The 20,858-nt window shown below is 26.3% G+C and overlaps 2 protein-coding genes across 2 annotated transcripts in view; both read left to right on the top strand.

Annotated features, from left to right (window-relative positions):
- The window catches only part of LOC114189764 (uncharacterized), a 33,152-nt gene extending 14,098 nt beyond the window's left edge, over window positions 1–19,054 (top strand). Inside the window, exon 3 of the mRNA XM_028078444.2 lies at window positions 18,919–19,054. Coding sequence (XP_027934245.1) covers window positions 18,919–19,039 — 121 coding nt within the window. The 3' untranslated portion in view covers window positions 19,040–19,054. The remainder of the gene's footprint in view (window positions 1–18,918) is intronic.
- On the top strand, window positions 8,027–9,754 carry LOC114189765 (uncharacterized). The gene is made up of 3 exons (XM_028078445.2): window positions 8,027–8,143; window positions 8,387–8,530; window positions 9,484–9,754. The coding sequence occupies exons 1-3, from the start codon at window positions 8,058–8,060 to the stop codon at window positions 9,590–9,592; spliced, it is 339 nt and encodes a 112-aa protein (XP_027934246.1). The 5' UTR covers window positions 8,027–8,057; the 3' UTR covers window positions 9,593–9,754.
- Window positions 19,055–20,858: the final 1,804 nt, after the last annotated feature.

The following is a 20,858-nucleotide window of genomic DNA, read 5'->3' as shown; positions in this document are numbered from 1 at the left end:
ATTCAACACAAATCTTTTAAGTGAGAATCACTCACTGAGGTCATTACATGATTAATCACCAATCAACTAGAATAGATCCAAACAATTAAAGAACTTACTGTAATTGTAATCACCAATCAACTAGAATAGATCCAAACAATTAAAGAACTTATTGTAATTGTATACATAAGACAGATTATGATCTATTGAGACCTTTCCCACTTTCAAATCCTTGAGCAATCTTCTCTCATACAAAATGCAATTTGAAATTAATGAACCTAATTTTTTTCATGGTAGTCTTGATTCTTAGATAGCTGTTGCATTTTGTGTAGTAAAAAATATGATGAGAATATGAATGCGTAAATTTTTTAGACAAGTTGAAACACTATCTTTAAAGATTTATCCGTAGTATATGAGCAAAACTCTCAGGACACAATAAGAAGATCTCAGATATATTCCGAGAATAATAAAAACTAGTAAGATAAACTCTTTAGAAGAGTATGAATAATCTAGGATAATAGAATAAAGATATAAAGGGTGAAAAGAGAAAAAGAAACCCTTGAGAGAAATATATGTAAGTTGAATTGTCTCCTTGTTAGAGAGCACCAGACCACATTTTTATGTGATGAGAGATGGTGATGAGTTAAAAACCCATGACTCGTAATGAATATCTTGCAATAGCTTAGCAACAGTAATATATGTTGTAATGTCCAAATTCAAATTGTTATATTAATAATAACCAAAACAAAACTACTCTAACTATCATGACCAAATTACAATTGCATATTTTGCAATAAATAGATTTTACAACATTTTGTTGTCACAATAGAGTGTGACTACTTGATTTTGAGCCTTCAACATTTTGACTAGACTCTTCATTAATGAAACTTCCTTCATTGCCTATCATGACAATGTATCTTGTCTTAATTGTCGATAAAGTCATCACCTTTTATAGATTAACCTTCAAATTGTTGTAGTACCATAAGCAATAAACACAACTCATGAGAAATTTATTGGTGTCCAAACTCAAAGAGAAAACCAAATGAATAAATACTTTGATTGGATATTTTTTATATCGCATATATCTATACAAATTCTAAAATCAATATAAAAATCTCTTTTTTAACCGGTATAAAAAGTTTTTCTTGCCCTGATAATAATAAGTTTAAGAAGCACGATTCTTTTTGTACACGGTATTACCATGTAGAACCTTATTTTTCGATGCTCAACAACTAGTGAATGAAGTCCAATTCCCTCCTTTATCATTTTTTAATAAAAAGGTAACATGTGCTTAATATTTTTTTCGAAAACAACTTTTTCATTTTTATTACTTTAATTGTTACTAAAATATTAATTTTCCTCTTAAGCATCCCTCCATCTATATAAATAGGCTTACCTTGGATGATTCTTCTCAGCCTTTAAACTTACAGTCATTTAATCATTTAAGATGCAGACTCCACCCACAGATCCCAATTTTATTGTTAATATTATGTTGGCTTTCGTACTGCTCTTGTTGGGTGCTTTGATATTGATACGTTTTTTCACACATAACTCAAGGTATGGATAACCATTTTGATTTCAATATTTAAATATTAAAACAATTTATTGATTCCCAGTCTTTTAAGTTACTTGAAATATGTATAGATAAGTTAGAATTTAGATAATTGAAAGATGAAATATGTGTACAATAATCTAATTATATAACTCTTCACGTTCAGAACTCTTGTTAATTATAACACATTGTCATTAACTTTAGAGAAAGGTTAGCTATAACATTTAGAGTAATAATAAGTCTTAATTACTATAATACGTGCATGGTTTATGACTCCAGCATAATCGCATCAAGAATTATATATCTCAATGCATTTTTTACTAATTTACTTAATCAGCACATTTAATTGTGCTGACACAAAGAACATTGTACATATTTAGGTTCATGATGTGGTGGAGGGTGTCATATACAGTGCATGTAATCATGGAAGATTTATACCATGATTTAAACTATGTTTTAATATCATATGTTCATCACACAAACACACTATATTTATGAATTGCAATGAAGTAAAGGATGTTGTTTTTAAGAGTGTTGGTTGACCAACCTAACTGTGCATTTTTATAAAGAAAACAATTTATTTGACAGTACAAGTTTAAAATAATAACAGGTTATCTATGCATTCTCCGCCTTAAATTCCAACTTTACCTAAATTATATTCAGTTTCTTTGAGAGGGTAGTTGTGTAAACAGCATAGTTGATAACGTTGTTTTCTACCTCTTATTGATGTTAAGTTTTGTGAATAAAATCAACTCCTACATAACTTTTATCTTGTTTAATCCTCTAGTTTATGTTGTTTTTACATTGTTTCGTATTTTAGTTGTTTTATGTTTTTTTACTTCTAATCTCTATTATGAGTGTGTGAAATAAAATAATAGGAAGTAATTCTGGTGGAAGAAAACAAGCTAAAGCTCAAAGAAGCATGATTGGACATAAACGATTAACTTTTACACAAATAATCATGTCGAGGGGCACCGAGATCAAGTCCAGCACTGCAAACATGGAGAAAGGACTCACCTATATGTATATACTGCCTTGGACAACCCTTGGAAGGCCAAAAAACGATCATTAGGCGCCAGGGTCACTCGCTGGGCGAGCTGGTGGCTCGCTGGGCGAAAATGGCATATCAGAACTGCAGTATTCGAGTCGCTGGGCGAGCACATGTCTGAAAACGTCGATTTTAGACCTCGCTGGGCGAGAATGAAGCCGCTGGGCGAGAATATCGATCCCAATTCGCGAATATGGTTATTTAATCATGTTTCTACGAGAGTATTAGGAGATTCCTCATTTTTAACGAATAGAAACACCTTGGGTGCTTGGGAGAGACTCTTGGAGGCTATTAGGGGTGTTGGGAAACTCTCCTTTCTCCTTCTTGGGTTTCCTTCTTCATCCATGGAGGTTTTACCCCTTATAGGTTGGAGAGGATGATGAGCTACAAAATTGAAGGCGGAGATGCGAATGGGAGGCGCAATTGAACCATGAGCAGTATTCAAGAACCTTGGGAGAGAGATTGTTTCTACTTTATGGTTCCAATTTCTTCCTTATTATTCAATTTTGTAAAACCCTAGGTTCTCCACCATGGAGAGCAATTTCTATTTGTTGAGATTAGATGTAAACCATTGAATTCTTGTGTAAAATTGTGTTGTTAATTTATATGCTTTTCCAATTCATGTTAGTATTTGATTTCCTTGCTTAATGCTTGATGTGGATTGTTCCCATGCTTGATTTGTGATTCTTAAGGTGTTGGGAAACATCTTTAGAATCTAGATTTGAAATTAAATACCTAATGGATGCTTGTATCTAGGAATAGAACTTGGTTCATTAGTAATCTTAGATTCTTGAAACTAATGCATGATTTCACTTGTTGAGGATTCAAGAATTGAAACTTGATGAGTAATCATAGGCTCAAAGGCTCTAGGAATAGGATTTGAGTATTCTTGTGAATTGATTTTAACATGAATATGGAATTGAGATAATTTAGAATGCATGAGAATGAAATGGTTGAAGTCTAATCTTGACAAATTGTAAATACACTATGTTAATTTCTAGTTGCACACCAACTGTTTCATAAAATACAAAAAGAGTTTCTTAGTATTTTTGTGAACTTTGTGTCTAATTGAGTCGTGAATTGCGAGAGTTGTCATGTGTTGCACAAGTCCCTTGGGAGAGAACGATAACATACTTATTACTTGCTATGTGTGACCGGTGCACTTGCCGTGTTGGTTTTTCACTAACAATAGTCTTAGTTTATATTACTGTTCCAGGAAGAGGCATAAGCTAGGAACACTCACACTCTTAGTTTCTCTTCTCTTCATTTTTTGTTCTTTTTTACCTCATACACGGGATACACAAATTCTATGTCTCAAACCATGTATATTGTGAGGCACTCAATTCATCATTTCTAGTATTTAGTCTCCTATACGTAGATTCTCAAGAGAGTTAGGAGAGGTTTGTATCAAAACACATTTCATTCATTCAAATTAATTACCTCTCAACTCAACATTTATTAATAATTTTGCAGGCCCCAAGGTATGAATGGCGCATTCACTAATAAAGATGGCACACAACAAATCATTCGGACAAATGTACAAGTTCCAGATGTGATCGAAAATTCTTTTCGTGTCAAAAGGGGCCAACAAAGGATTCAAGACACTACAATTATTGTTTCGACCAGGTTTTTTTTAGAAATACTCATCTGTACATTTTTGTGTTTAATTGTAAGGACGTTGATATTTTACACAATTTGACTTTTATTTTATATTCCTGAGGTAATTTATTTTTAGACATTGATTTTCTTTAAAAAAATAATGGTATATTAATTAACGTTTTACATTAAATTATGTCAGGAAATACAAAATAAAATCAAATTGTGAAGTCAAAATATGATTTTTCAATTTCATTATCCTTTCATAATTAATTTTATCGTTAAGGTTATCGCAACTTTCAAATTATGACACCATCTTTATTTTGCCAAACCAGCGAAGGAAGTTCGAACGGATTGCTCAATATGTTGAACGGATTGCTTGATATGTTGAACGTTTTCCTTCATTTTATTGCGAATTTATTTGGAAGAGAAAATTACAGAACTGCTGATAAAGATAAAAAGGAGTGAGGTTTTGACGGAATCTTCATATACAAAGAAGGATGTTGAAGTAATTTCTATTACATGTGTTCTCTCTCTTTGTGATTTTGTTTGTATGTGGCGGATGGAAATTTCTAAAAAGAAAAAATCTAATGGCTATTGTTATGATTTTCTTAAACACTTCTGAGAATATGAGAAAAATATGAATGATATGTTTAATATTTATTATCTTTTAGTCATATGAAAATTTATATAAATTAATAGTTGTTACTGTTTTTATTATTGCAGTTATTATAGTTAATATTGTCATTTAAATAATTATGAAGCCCTAAACCGTTACAAGAACCGTTATTTAAATTTAGCTCATCAATGAAGTATCCAAAGATGTTATTATATCTTAAAAAACTTACATGATATATTACTGACAAGTCTTTAGAAACAATGACAATCCACATAGAAACTCTTTTTTGTTCATATATTCGTAATCAATTAATACACAACATAAATATGTTTATCGAATTATTGTTGATATAACTTATATTGAAATTTTTATTTTTAAATTTAAAACATTGACTATCCATTCACCACTAAACAATGAGAATCGTATTAATTAATTAAGCTTAATCTTACATTTTACCTTCCCATCTTCTTGGTTTAACGAGGATAACATTTCCTTCTTAGGCATAAACATCAATGAGGACCTTAAACTTAAAATTTTGTTAGTAATGTCCAAACATTAAATTGTTTATCAGTGAAAAGTTTTTTGTCCATTGGATTTTTAAAAGTGACCTCAATTCTTTCATTCTAAATATGACAAATGACAACCGTTATGCAGACACTAAGCCATATCTTTATTACTTGGTCATGAATGATATCTTTAGATTGTATTATATATATATATATATATATATATATATATATATATATATATATATATATATATATATATATATATATATATATATCACGAGGTTGAATATGAGATATTTTTTACATACTACGGAAAACAATATATTATCCCATTACTAGAAAAAAGAATGAGTAGTTGATTCTACCACACATGACACTCATAATACAACCTAGATTTTCCTAAGAATATCTGTAACTGTCACTTTACTCGGCATCATTTTCCAAACGAAATGCAGAGCTAAAATTAGGGTTTTGATTTTCACATGTTAACCATATGCACTACATTATTTTTGCTTTTATGACGACTCTAAGAAACAAAATTAAGCTACTCTATATCACTATTAAATTTAATGAGCGAACCATTTTAGATTTATAGTGTTGATTTTTATTTAGAATTTGATATTAATTAATCATGTAATATGTAACTACAGTAGACTGCACATCCCAATTATAATTGTTATGACATAATAATAATAATAATAATAATAATAATAATAATAATAATAATAATGAGAATTTTATATTTTAATTAGACTAACAAAGTAGTTCTTATCGTGTGCGTGTGTGTGTATATATATATATATATATATATATATATATATATATATATATATATATATATATATATATATATATATATATATATATATATATATATATATATATATATATATATATATTAGATGAATTTTAAGTTTAATTCAATTTTGCAAAATTTATTGCTTATAAGGTAAGACTTCCACTTATTTATATGGAAAATTATTCTTTGACTCCTCACTTTTTGACTTTCATCATTTATTTCCTGACTTGACTTAGTGTGGATTATTGATTTTTTTAAAAATAAAATGATAGTGGTAGTGGTATATTAATCAATGACTCACATTAAATCACATTAGGGAGTCATAGTACCATTGTCCTATTTATATATTATTTGGTTTTACCTCCAGTCAATGTGAGACTATTCCAGCGCAACTCCACTCACACCAAGACATATATATATATATATATATATATATATATATATATATATATATATATATATATATATATATATATATATATATATATATATATATATATATCTTGAGTTTGAGACTAGAGATTAATAGGTCATTTGATAATGACTTGATAGAAGAACAATAGACTTAACAAATAACAAAATTTGCTAAAATAGGTCTAATTCGTGACTTTAATATCATATTAAGATATGAAATTTAAGTCTAACTCAATCTTATAAAATTAAATAAGGTTTGTATTCACTTATATATTGTAAATTGATTTATATATACTTGATGTGAAACTTTCAACAAATATTTTAAAAATATTTGTCAAATTATCATAATTTAATTAATTATACAATCATTATAATTACACAAAAATTTTTTTTACTATACTTAAAAATACTTACACACAAAATTGGGATTTTATATATATATATATATATATATATATATATATATATATATATATTAATAAAAATTAAAAGAAAATAAAAACTATGTTTATAAGCTTAAAGTTAATATATTTTACTTAAATTTGTTGAACTATATAAAAACCAAAAATGTAAACATTTCACATAAAAAAAATCTCATAATTTTTCCTTTTTTTCTTTTTTGAAGTGAGAAACAATTGTTTGCAAAAAGTTAAAAAGCTTGATCCATTCTGTGTCATAATAACTGAGAGTGTGAGACTATTCTAATTGGCAACTTCATTCAACAGTACTCATTGCGTAGGGTTTACTTTACACTATCAAAGAAACGCCTTCTTTTCTTTCCCAAACGTAGAAGACCCACTGAGTCTCCGAATTTTATTTTATTTTTTGAAGAAAAGGAAACGACACATACCATACCACTGAGAAACATGATTACGTACCTTTATCTTAATTTTTCAGTGTTTACTATTTTAAAACGACTTGATATAATATTTCACACTACTTTGTTAACAGCCTGGTAGTCTTCCATTAATGGTTCACTGGTCAACATTTTATTGCATTTAAATTCAGCAAAATGCTATATTAAAAGATTTTTTTTCTTATGGTTGTTTAAATATTTGAGTTGGTCTGAAAGATGATTACATTAACTGATAGGTCATGTTTAAAATTTTCATATAAATATGTACGCCAAAAATTATGTGTTTCAAGGATTTTTATTCAAATTTAAGGTAGGTTTGGATTTGAAGATGAATTTAGATAGTAGAGTTAAGAGAAAAATGAAGTGATATATGTGCGAAGGAGGTTGATGCCTGCAACATAATAATTTGAGATGCAATAGTTAAACCATTTGCATGAAGAAGCACCATTCTTTATGTATATAATATAGTGGTAAATTGTGCAAGCACGTTTTTGAATTGTTATATGATCCATTCCCTCCTTTTTGAATAAGAAAGTAATATGTGTTTAGTCTTTTTTATAGCAATTTTTATATTGAAACATGAAAATTCATTTGAGCACCTCTCTGGATCCTATAAATATATGCATTCTTGGATAGTTCTTCTCACCCTATCTACTATAATCTGACTTTGAATTAGTTATCGAAGATGCCAATTCAGCTCGGTCAGAGTCTCCTTCTCTATATTCTGTTGGCTGTCATCTTCATCTTGGGTGCTTCCATGTGGCTAACAAGGTATGGATAACCAATTTTCATACTTTGATTCATATATAAAAAAAACAAATTGAAACAATCAAATTTCTTCTAAATCTAACTCTTTAAGTTACTTGAAAGGTAATAGATAATTTAGAATTCAGATAATTGTAGAGGAAATGGTATTTATGTATATAGTTCCAATTATATCAACATTTTCTTTTAATTATAATTACCTCACTAATAAATGGTGTCAACTTAACATTAACTCAATTTTGTATGCAGATCGGGAGTAGTCGATTCATTACTTAATCGTGGTGGAGGGGAACAAAGCGCTAAAGGCCTGAAAGTTCGCGCTCGACAAGTTACCAAGTCGTTCAACAATGAAGGAAACGGCAAACAAAATCTTGACAATGCTTCCATTATCTGGTATTGCTTTCAAAAAGATCTTACAATTTTAATTTATTTAGACTTTTACAATATCTTAACTGGACACGTGTTTGTTAGGGTATTATTGTCGGTCATTAACACTTAAAACTTTTAAAACTGAAACTATTTCAAACTATTTACTTCTTTTAACTCAATCATATTAATTTTTCTAGACTTGTTAAATTATCTTTTAATTTGATATTTGAGTTAAAATATACCCTAATTGAATAAATAACCCAATTAGCACAATTGAATTAGAAGATAATATTAATTCATTCTCAAAATTTAGGATTAAACTACGTCAAAACAATTTTGTGTTAAAGTTAAAACACTAAAAACATTCTTAAACATTAATAATTTAAAAAAATAGAAATACATATTTAAATTTTTTATTTTAGATAGAGTAATTAAAATATTATATATATATATATATATAATTTTTAATAGAGTAATTAAATGTTTCTTTTTAAGATAACATTTTATTTTAAAAATATAATTTTAATATTCAAATTTAAAAAATTAAATATTAGCCAAATTTAAATATTCAAATAATATTTAATAACTTATTTATATGTATGCATGTACAATGTGTATAAAGAGAGAGTGACTAGTTATGAGGTTTTAATTTCTTCTTATTTGAATGAATTTCAATTTTTTTTTTATTTTAATTTTTTGAAATAGCTTGTTAAAAAAGTTATCTTAACTTAAAAAAAAAATCATCAAATAAATTACTTTTTAAATTATTCATTCAAACACAAATGAAGATTTACCATGAAAGCATGTGATGTTTACAGCATCTCTAAAAGGTCTACATATTGTTTACACCGGTTTGATTAAATACTACATTTTTTGGAATAATATTCTACTCTTATCATTACTTTTTTCAATCCTTTGCACTGCAGTACACTGCAATGTTGAAATTGTAACAATTTATTTCAATTGCATTAATGTAGTGATGGCCCAAGTGAAGCAACCAACCTTTTGACTGCTTTATTTCAATTTATTATATACTTAGTTCGAGGTGGAAAGTATAAAGCTGATGGTGGACATAAAAGCAAATGAGTTCAGACCTTCATAAGCTCAAGGATGTTGTAGTAATTTCATTGGAAAATAAATATGAATAGTTCAGTTTGTAACATTTCTTTATCTTTTGTCAATTGTACTTGTTTCTATGTTGGTATATGAAAAATTGTCGTATTTTCAGTTAATATTATATGTTTGTTGGATAATAAAATACGCATGATTATGTTTAATTTTATGTATATATTTTAGTAAATATGTCGTTTTTTGTGTCTCGTAATCTTGAAATACAAGATTTCTCAAAATATGAAAAATACATTAAAAAATATCTATTTCTGACAAAAAAGGAAAACGACGCAAGAAACTAAACAACGGAATATAATAAGTTAATCATGATATTTCTTTTATCGAAAAAAATATCATTGTAGTCTTACACTTAAATCTATGATGATAATAAGTTAATCATTGTTTATAGGCGTGTCTATAAACAAAATACAAATAACAACCCATGTTTCCTTTCATTGATTTTCTATCATTTATTAAAGTTTTTATAAGTAATTTAGTTTGTATATTTAGGTTTTTTTATTTGTGTTCGTCTTTTTTATATTTTTTTAACTTAATTGAATCTTTATTTTTATACTTATTAAAAGATTCAATTGAGTACTTTTTGTAAGAAAAGAAAATTAATATATTTATTTCTTTTAATTTGATGTTAATATTTTGGAAGAATCACATGAGTATATCACGTGTCAAAATTTAGGTTATTTTTTACTTTAAATGTTTCCGGTGTCAAAATTGAAAAAAAAAAATGTTAAAATAGAAGATAATCCAATTTTTAATATGTGACAGACCTAAATTTTTGACATGTGACTCTTCTAAATAGTGTTAATGTTAATTTAACGAAAAAAATATAAAGTTCTTTTTTTCTTTTTTTTTACAAAAATAAAACTCAATTAAGTTATAAATAAATATAAAAATTACGACGTCCTAATTGATCACTCTTCTTATAGTAGAGAAAATTATAAAACATTCACTATTTATCAAGATATTTCACAATTTATAAAGTTGATATTTATATAGATGCATACCATAATTACACAAGTTATAATTATATTATATTCATATTTACTTCCTTCCTAATAATTATACAACATTATTATTATTTTTCTCGAGTGAGAAACTAATGGATTGACATTGTCTAGAAAGGGTTCATGTGGACAGTCGTGGTCAGAATAGTAAATGTAACAGTAATAGTCAGGTTGACAGGAGGCAATCCGTCTGGAAGAGACAAAATTGATGATCATTAACCTTTAAAAGTCATTGTGTTATTTTGGGCATCTATATTCCATTGTATGTTAGGAAAAGTTGCATGAATTATCACATTTAATTTGACCAATGTAGGGAGATGTCATTTATTCATGTATTATTGCATATTCATTTTGTTATAGTCCAAGAGAAAAATAAACATAAAAATATAGAGGAAGTGAGAACAAACACCATGAAAATAATATGAATAACGGGACACACTTACCTAACTCACTATCAGAAAGACTTTCGATATAAGCACTCACTTGAGGCGGTCACCACACGAACTTTCCGCTCTGATACCACTATTGCGTGTCTTTCGAGAGACTCTGATACCACTGTTAGGTCTTTCGAACAAGGATTACTGGAGAGATACAACACCAATGAGACATGAGTCTAACTCACACATAAGATATTCACACTACTCTTGAATCAAAACCTTAAGGTGACATTTCAAGTCACGAATACCCCTTACTTGTACACTTTTCCCTCGAGCAGAAGCATTTCAAATCACGAGTACCCCTTACTCGTACTGTCGTTCACATAACGAGACACGCTTGCCTGACAGAAGTTAGGAAGACGGTCAATACATGACCTCTTCTAAGCTGATCACTACACGAACCTTTGTCTCTGATATCACTGTTGGATCTTTCGAGAGAGGATTATTTGAAAAATACAACACCAATGAGACATGAATCCAACCTACAAATAAGAGATTGACACAACCATTAACCCAAAACTTTAAGACGATAGATTTATGAGTCATCATCCTTATATGATGCTCAATTTTCTCAATTTTTTTTACTGAATGTGAGATTTAGACTCACACTCAGATTCCTAACAATGACCAAGTGTTATCATCCTACCCTTCAGTTGAAACCTTAATTTAGGATAACTTTGGCAAGCTCAGAAGCACACGCATGATGTTGCAGTAATTTATGATAGATATGAGGATCTGGTCTGTAACATTTCTTTCTCTAGGACAACTTGTGTAACATTTCTTTCTCTCGGATAACTTTTGTTTCTATATTGGTGCATGAAATTTTTTTCTATTTTCAGATAATTTGTTTTTGTTGGAGAGTGGGATACGTACGCCTAATTATGATTAATTTTATCAGGATATTTTAATAAAAACTTGGCCTCTTATGTTTAATAATTTTGTGACATATTCATCTTGAAATGCAATATTTTTTAAAATATAAAAAATACATCAAAAATATCTATTTCTGACAAAAAAAGGAAATGACCAAGAAACTAAACAACGGCATATTATTAGAAGTTAATCGTAATATTTATTTCATCAAAAAAGATATCACTATAGCCTCCCAATTTAACTCCATTGAGATAACATAAAGAAAAAACTTTAAGCTACACCTCTCGCTTTTGTTTACAAGGTAGTTTATTCAAGATGTTGAATAAATGTATGTTATGATTATCAGGTTTGAATAATATATATTCTTTTCTATATTCATATATTTCTGTTCCTTCCTTTATTGATTTCTAAAATGTAAATGTATATAGTGCAAATATATTTATTACATTATTTTCATTAATAAGGATCAACCGTCTTTTAAACTTCAATTATACATCCTATATCAGCAATCTCTCTTTATCTCTGCAATTTGCTTAAATGTTCGTCTGAGGATTCTTCAATTCATCCAAAACATCTTTTATTGTTGATAATTTCCCAATCAGTTAATCTCTAATATTATATACATTTTAAATTATCATAAAAATCATATGTACATATTTGCATATAAACTTTCATATAGTACATATAATTTAAGTATCGTATTCTTCATACATCTAAACAGTATATCTATTTGTTACAAGTTAACATTAACTCTCCTTATGTAATTAGTATGTTTCCTATAAGTAAAGTTTAAATAACACTTGTGGTAACTTTTAATTAGTTTTCTAACATCCACTAAAAACTCTCACTCTCAGAGAACCTCTAGGTGGGTAAGTATACTTTCAAAGACCTCCACTTAATGAGGATGACATCCATATATTTGGACATAAGCACAAATAAAAATATAAGATCTTTGAGATTTTATCTTGAATGTTAAAAATGATTAATCAAAATAATATTGATAATAATAAAACTAATTATTATTATTATAAGAATAATAATACTAAAACATATATATGAATTAAGAATATTAATAAGATATAACAATTTTTACAACAATAAAAGATAAAAAGTAAATGACAAAATGAGTAAAAATATCATAGGTTGAGGTACGCATAACGTTATTCTTGAAGAGAAAACACATCCACTGCACTGAACAAACAAAATGATTTGCGTTTCTCTTCCAAGATACAACAATCCATTAGATCGATCGAATGTAGCGAATAATCTCCTCTGAATCTTATGAACATCAATGTCTTAAAAAATAATATAGAGAAGAAGACAAAACACTTTTATACGAATTCTATTGTTTGTTGTTATCTATTCTCGTATAAATAGGAAATAGGAAGTATTTATAAATAATAGAGATAGACTTAAAAGTCAATTCTAACTAGTTTGATTAAATAAAATATTAATTCATAATAAAATTATAATCCTTCATTATAAATATCATTTACCCACAAAATTAAATGTACATAAAAATAGTATTAACCATAAGATAACATTTTAATTATATATTTTTTAAATTATATTAAATATTTCCATCACTTAATTCAAGCCTAAGCATCAAATTCTGTCTTATCAAATATTTCTTCCCTTTCCACCTTAGTATTTTCAAAAGTGACTTATTTATGTATTATAAATACATTATACAATTGTTAACTGAACACCTTGTCACAATATGTGTTCCCTTTATTTCTTACACTTTGTTCACATCCAAGTAATTATTGTTGGAATAGACAGATTCACGAGTGATTGTCTTGTTCATTTCAAGTGATTTCTGCGTGAGTGCGAGCGCTGATTTGCATAATATACAAAATTTAATATTCACTCGTAAGGGAATGTGCGGGTAAACAATGTAATTATTGTCTGCTTTTACCAAATAACCCTACATCATTAATCATAATTTCACATTACACCTTTATTTTTTATTTTTAGTCTTGACTGTGTTCATGACTTTGCATGCCGTCAAAAAGCAGCGAGGGTTAGGATTCTTAATGAGATTCCTGCATGAACAGGAACAATCCTTGCGATGAACGTCCAATTTTATTTTAAATTAATTCAATGAATCTAAAAATTCTCGTTTAATACTTATATTAATTTATAGTAATAACACTAATGAAATATAAAGCTTTTAAAAATATTTCTCTTTGAAAAATAACTCAACATCAAAATAAAATGTAAGATAAAAATAATATTCACAACAATATTTAATATTCATGTAATCACAATATATATATATATATATATATATATATATATATATATATATATATATATCACCTGGAACAAAAGTTAATTAAAATTATCCATTCAACCCATGCATTGTCTTTGAAATTAACTGTATTTTTATTCATTTTTTAATTAAAAATTAATTATTCAAATTTTACTTTAATTTAATTTGAACATTTCTTTTTGAATTAATATATTAAAACTTCTTTTAATAGTAATAACATTTGTATTTTTAATTAACTAGACCTATTAATTTTTTATTTAAAAACCGATCATCAACATATTCTTTTACATTAATTTTTTTAATTCATCAATTCTTTACTTCATATTACTTCTAACAACAAGAGCAAATGCATAATTTTTTAATTTTATTTATTATAACATTTTTTATCCATCAAATCCATCAAATCTTTGACAAACTTTTTTCTAAAAATTCATTCATTTTTCACCTCTCAATTCTCATAGTAAAAACCACCACACTTATCTCAAATCCTTCATTTCACCCTCCCTAAATCTATTATGTGTATTCTTCATAACATAAATGATGTTGTTAGCTCAAAACCACATTACCTCGACACATGCATATAAGTAATAAGATCAACACACAAAAACAAGATAAGGAATATGAGAGATGTTAGAGGTTAGAATACCCTAAACCTGCTTATATATGATTTTACCTACCCAACTTAGGTCTACTAATGTAAGAGCTACAAAATAATATAAAAAAAAACTATTAAGTTATCCATTCATTAATTTTTGTAGGCATCCCAACTTGTCAAATTTAAATCGACCCTCGTGGAGGAAGGAGAGTGGTGACATCTCAATTACTCAAACTAGAAAATGAGTGTGAAAAAATATGATTCTAGTAAACACATGAATCTAATCGGTACATCTCATTCTTGCAAGAGAATTAAAATTGCAATAAACAAAATGAATCACATAAATCATCCAAACTACCCTTCAGTTGAAATTTTTCTATAAACAGTTTTATGCAATTCTTTTACAAACAAAATTATTTCATAAACAAATAAAAAATAAAATTTCATAAGAACTAATAAGAAAAAACCCCTCTAGATTAATTGATGCAAAGTTAATTTACAATTCATTAAAAATAGCTCTTATTTTAGTATTTTAATAATATTTCCCAATATTTATCATAATTTAATTAATTATCTAGCCATTATAATTATACTATTTTTTTTCCTAAAAATAATTTATTTCAATCCTTATATATATATATATATATATATATATTCAATTTTTAATAATTATTAATTTCCAACATCTAAATTCATACAAATTAAAAGAAAATAAAATATTTTTTTATGAAGATTAAAAGCATATATTTCACTTAAAATCTGTTGAAATATAAAATGATGAAAACATTTAACATAAAAAATTCTCTTGCACGCCAACCAATAACTTGGTCTATTTTTATGGAGTTAGGCAAGCGTGTTTAAAAAATGTTAGAAACTTTTTTCCATTTTATAATAACACGGAATATTCTAATTGGCAACTTGATTCGACAGTGGTCTTAAGGTCTCTTACTCTCCAAACGTGGTCTTTCTTAAGTCTTAAGGTCACTGAAAAAAAAAAAAAGAAATGGGAAAGTAAAGGAACCAACACATACAATGGGAAACACAATTAATTACCTTTATCTTAATTTTTAAACGATTATTATTTTCAAAAACAGTTCACACTACATTATTAACATCCTGGTAGTCTTCCATTAATGGTTTACTGCTCAACTTTTTTATTGCATTTAAACTCAGCAAAATGCTATATATGAAAGATTTCTTGTATATTTTTCCATGGGCATCGATGAGTACCGATATATATATATATATATATATATATATATATATATATATATATATATATATATATATATATATATATATATATATACTATTTTAATTTTAACGCATTTATAATTTTAAAAACTTTATATATTTTTCATATTAAATATGTTTTTAATTTCAGGTGAAATTAAAATTCGTCTTTATCTAAAATTTTAATACAATTTGATTTCTAAATGTTAGAAATGAACATATATTGTCTTTTTAATCCAATTAATTTAAAATGTATATTTGAGTTGTTTATACTGTCTCACAGGTTCCAATATCTAATAAAACATATGTTTGACACAAAAAAAATATATTATCGTAATTGGATAAAAAGATTATATCCATTCATTTTTAAAGTTTGAAAACTAAAATGTATCAAAATTTTAGACAATAACAAATTTTAATTTTTCATCAAAGTTCATATACTAAAAACATATTTAACATTTTATCTTGGTATCCCTTAAGTTTGGTCCCAAACCAAAATGTGCCATTGGGATAGCAAAATTGGATCTTGTTAATTTTTTCACGTATTCAACCAACAAATATTATACCCGTATCAGTTTTTAATTATTTAAAAGCTGGTCAAAATTTAATATATGATCTACTGGTTCAATGTTTGAATGACTATATTTAAGAACAAACGTAATAAATCGTTAGGATTTTTTGAAATATAATTATCCTGTTTAATCCAAGATGATTTAAATCCTATAAAATAAATGACCAATTAACATAAAAAAAGTGAAACGTTATGAAATAGTGAAACAAATATTATTATCATTATTATTTACTAGTGTACACATAGACACAACATTTTTTAAATATGTATGATATTATATTAGTAGGTAATGATAATGTGATTTTTTTAAGTTAATATATAAAATAAAATTATATTTATTAAAAATAAAGTGAAATATATAAGAAAAGATGAGAAAATAATTGTTGTTAAGTAAAGAAAAAAGAGAAGAAAGATAGACGATTTTTAAAAAAAAGTTTGTAAAAGTAACGGTCAATTTTCAAAATTTTAATAAATAATTATATTTTAAAGGGTAAAATTGATATTTTAAAATGTATATCAAAAGAGAATCATCTTTATATATTGTTATAGATATTATTTCGTTATATTAAATGAAAATTTGATATTCATTTTATTACAAGAAAATGGTAATTATTTACGAATTTCTTTTATATAATTTTTTTTATTTAGAAAAAAATCTTAAATAACATTAACGTTCCGTGAGTAACAAAGAAATTACATAAAAAATTTCAAAAATAAATATGACAGACTTTGAAAGAATGACTATCTAAGCGTAGGAAATAATTATAATTTGTATTTTGTTTCTAGTTTTTTGGTGCATTTTTTTCATTAATTATTTAGTAGTGAACAAAAATAAATTTGTTTTTGTCGATGAACAATATGTGAAAAATAATAACTTCACGTGAATGTTAACAAAGATTCAAGAATATCCAATTAACGCAGTTGATTAATGGTGGACGATAATATAGATATTAAAGACCATTCTCCTAAATTATGACTAATGGACTAAGCGTGATGATTTCTTTCAAAGAAACCTAAGTATAATGATTAAGACGATCTAGTTTCAAAGATAAACACATATGTTACTCTAAAGGAGGTAACTTTTGCCCTAAAGAAAAGGGAGAATTCTTAAAGAAAAGTATTGACGATGTATTTGGTAAACTTAAGGTTTAGGGTACCGCGTAGCAATAATTTTGATCGGTTCCCATAGAGCGCGAGACACGGATGTAAATTAAACCATTAAAAAACATGATTCATTATTCATAGCAACAACAACGGACTAGTTTTGTTGAGTTATATGAAGATATTTATGTATAATTGAGAAGATTGAATACATGGAAGTGTGAATAAAATTCCTACACTTCATCGATAACTGAATCGCAGGTAAATTCAAAGCTTCCTTTTAAGATGTATGAGTTTGATTTTAAAATTAAGAAAAGAAGTATTTCTGGATAAAAAGTAGATACAGAGTATAAAATAGGCAGCTTTCGAAATATTGAATGAGAAAATGAATTACAGGAACAAGAAGATTAAAGCATAAATAGTGAGTATTTTAGGTGTATATTGTTTACTAAAAAATCAATTTCACATTCAACTTCACCTCAGTTCCTACCCGATAACTTGGTGTCATTAGTTCCATTTTAAACGTATAATTTTGTTATTCATCAGATTTATACAGCAATTCTCGTACGTTGTACCTGTCAAAAACATGTTTGAAAATGAATATTGTTCGTGTCACATGATTGGTCTAACCCTTGGAGACGAAGTTGTCAAAAAAATCATTTTTCTTAATAAAGTAACTTTGTTTTTATTGAAAGATCAAATTCCATTTGTGCACCTATCTGCAACGATTATAAATATGCAGCATAGCTTGGATCATTCTTCTTACCTATCTCTGATTTACCTTCCAATGTCATGTAATAAACTGTTTCAATTTAACATTAACTGCAGACCCAGAGGTATACATGGCGCATTCATTAATGGAGAGGGAGCACAACAAAACATGACTCGGGCGGAAATACGCGCTGAACAGATTTCCGGCGCATTCAATAACGCAGACTACGCCAAACAAAATTATACTAAGGCTAAAATTGGACGGTATTTGCTTAATGTTTTTTTTTTCTTTTTCATTTCATAGTGTCAGATACATTTCGTCAAAACTGATATATGCAATGTTGAATCAACACTGTCGGAGATTAACCCTTTAAATTACTAACTTTTTGGTTTCATTTGAAATAATATTCCAATTCCATCGTACTAAGGTATAATAGAATTTTCAAATTCTGACATATTTTCACTGTGAATTGGGTGAATGTAGTGAGGCAAGCGGGTCAGGGAATTCAGCAGAAGTACAAGAGATTAAGAATGTTTTATCACTGTTGATTGCGTACTTGTTCGGAGAAAAGTACCCGCCTAATTATAAAGGTAAAAATACTTGAGACGTTAATTCGGTGAGAAGCACAAGAAGAATGCTGAAGTAATTCCGTATCTGCAACATTCTGGTTGCAATCTATTGCAATTTATTTTAAGCTTTCATCAAATGCTTCTATTCTCTTAATCTTCTGTACTTTCACATAAAATAATTCAAACATATCCGATAAAAACGTTTCTTTTTCTCGTTTAATTATTTAATGTCATTATCATTTAATCCTATACTGGTCGGTACATATAGAGAAAAATATATTTTTGGTTCCTCAAATATGACCTAAAGTTAAAAATGGTTTCTGGTTGAAACTCGATCACTGCTTCATTCATGTACTCTCAAAATCATTGTTTTTAGTTCTTAATTTTGGACTGCGTTAAAAATAACAAACGACGTACCACATCTTATTTAAATTGTTTTATAAAACAAAAACTAGTGTCGGCTTAGACCAACACTTTACACGCTGAAAAAATATTTTTTTGATCCCTGAAATTTAAATTTAATTTGAAAATGGTCCATGGTTGAAACTTGGTTACTGTTTGATCCCTGCAAAATCATTGTTAAAATATATATAATAATACTACTATTAAGAATAATAACATTATATACTAATAATAATATTAATAATTATATATACGTAATATAATTATATTATTAATAATATTAATATTATTATTATTATATAATCTTATTAATTACTAATATTGCTAATATTAAAAAAATAATAAGAAATAATATTAATATTATTACTATATATTAATATTATTAATTATTATTTATATTATTATTATACATAATTATTATTATTATTATTAATATTAATAATAGTTATAATATTATTGTTTATTTTAATATTATTAATAATTATATAATAATAATAGTTATTATTGTTATTATATATAATAATAATATACTAATACTAATTATATATTATTATTATTATTATATAATTATTATTCGATGTGCATACACTAAATAATGATAAAGTTTCAATCATAAATTATTTTCAAATTAAGTTCAATGTCCTTTATACTGAATTATTATATTACATTGAATGGAATGCCTTTATACTGAATTATTATATTACACTGAATGGAATGCCTTTGTACTATTTCAATAATAAAATTATACTTATGAGAAGAAATGGAAAGTAAAAAGAGTTATATACAAAATTATCAAATCGCTATTCTATATAATAAAAATAAATAATAAATAAAAATATTTAAAAAAACTAAAAATAATTAATATATGTTTTAAAAACAATTTGATAATTAAAAAAAATGTAAATGTACACTTAAAGGTATTATAAGATGGAAAATAATATTTTGGAGATCTATAAAATATTTTTAAATAATTAAACTAGTTGAATTTTTGAAAAATAATAAAAATTGTGTATTCGACAAAAGTTTCCCAAGTAAATGTGAAACAATATTTAAGAATAAAATAAGGTAAAAATTTTATATTATCTAATAAATAAAGTATTTATACGATTGAACATTTAAAATTGAAAGTTAAATATTTTTACCAAAAAATAATAAGTAATAAATAAAAATTTTTAAAAAATATAAATAATAAATATGATACCTAAAAATTATTTAAATCATTATAATTTATAATACACCATTTAAATATAATACTACAAAGGTTGTGACAAGATAAAAATTATTTTGAAAATGTGAATTGATTTTATGGATACATAAAAAACCAAACAATTAAAAAGAAAAGGAAAAAATTATATCAAAAATTAATATATATATATATATATATATATATATATATATATATATATATATATATATATATATTCATCCAATCTCCCTATCTAATTCAAAAAT

Source organism: Vigna unguiculata, chromosome 7, assembly GCF_037176805.1.
Source record: "Vigna unguiculata cultivar grain cowpea cultivar isolate G323 ecotype 2 chromosome 7, ASM3717680v1, whole genome shotgun sequence".
NCBI classification, from domain to species: Eukaryota; Viridiplantae; Streptophyta; class Magnoliopsida; order Fabales; family Fabaceae; genus Vigna; species Vigna unguiculata.
This window is presented reverse-complemented; position numbering and strand designations above follow the sequence as displayed.

What these genes read in the sequence shown, in the direction of transcription:
- LOC114189765 (XM_028078445.2), top strand. Translation starts at nt 8,058, where the DNA reads ATGCCAATTCAGCTCGGTCAGAGTCTCCTTCTCTATATTCTGTTGGCT. An exon ending in GCTTCCATGTGGCTAACAAG is followed by an intron (nt 8,144 to 8,386) that starts GTATGGATAACC and finishes TTTTGTATGCAG; the next exon opens with ATCGGGAGTAGTCGATTCAT. An exon ending in GACAATGCTTCCATTATCTG is followed by an intron (nt 8,531 to 9,483) that starts GTATTGCTTTCA and finishes GCATTAATGTAG; the next exon opens with TGATGGCCCAAGTGAAGCAA.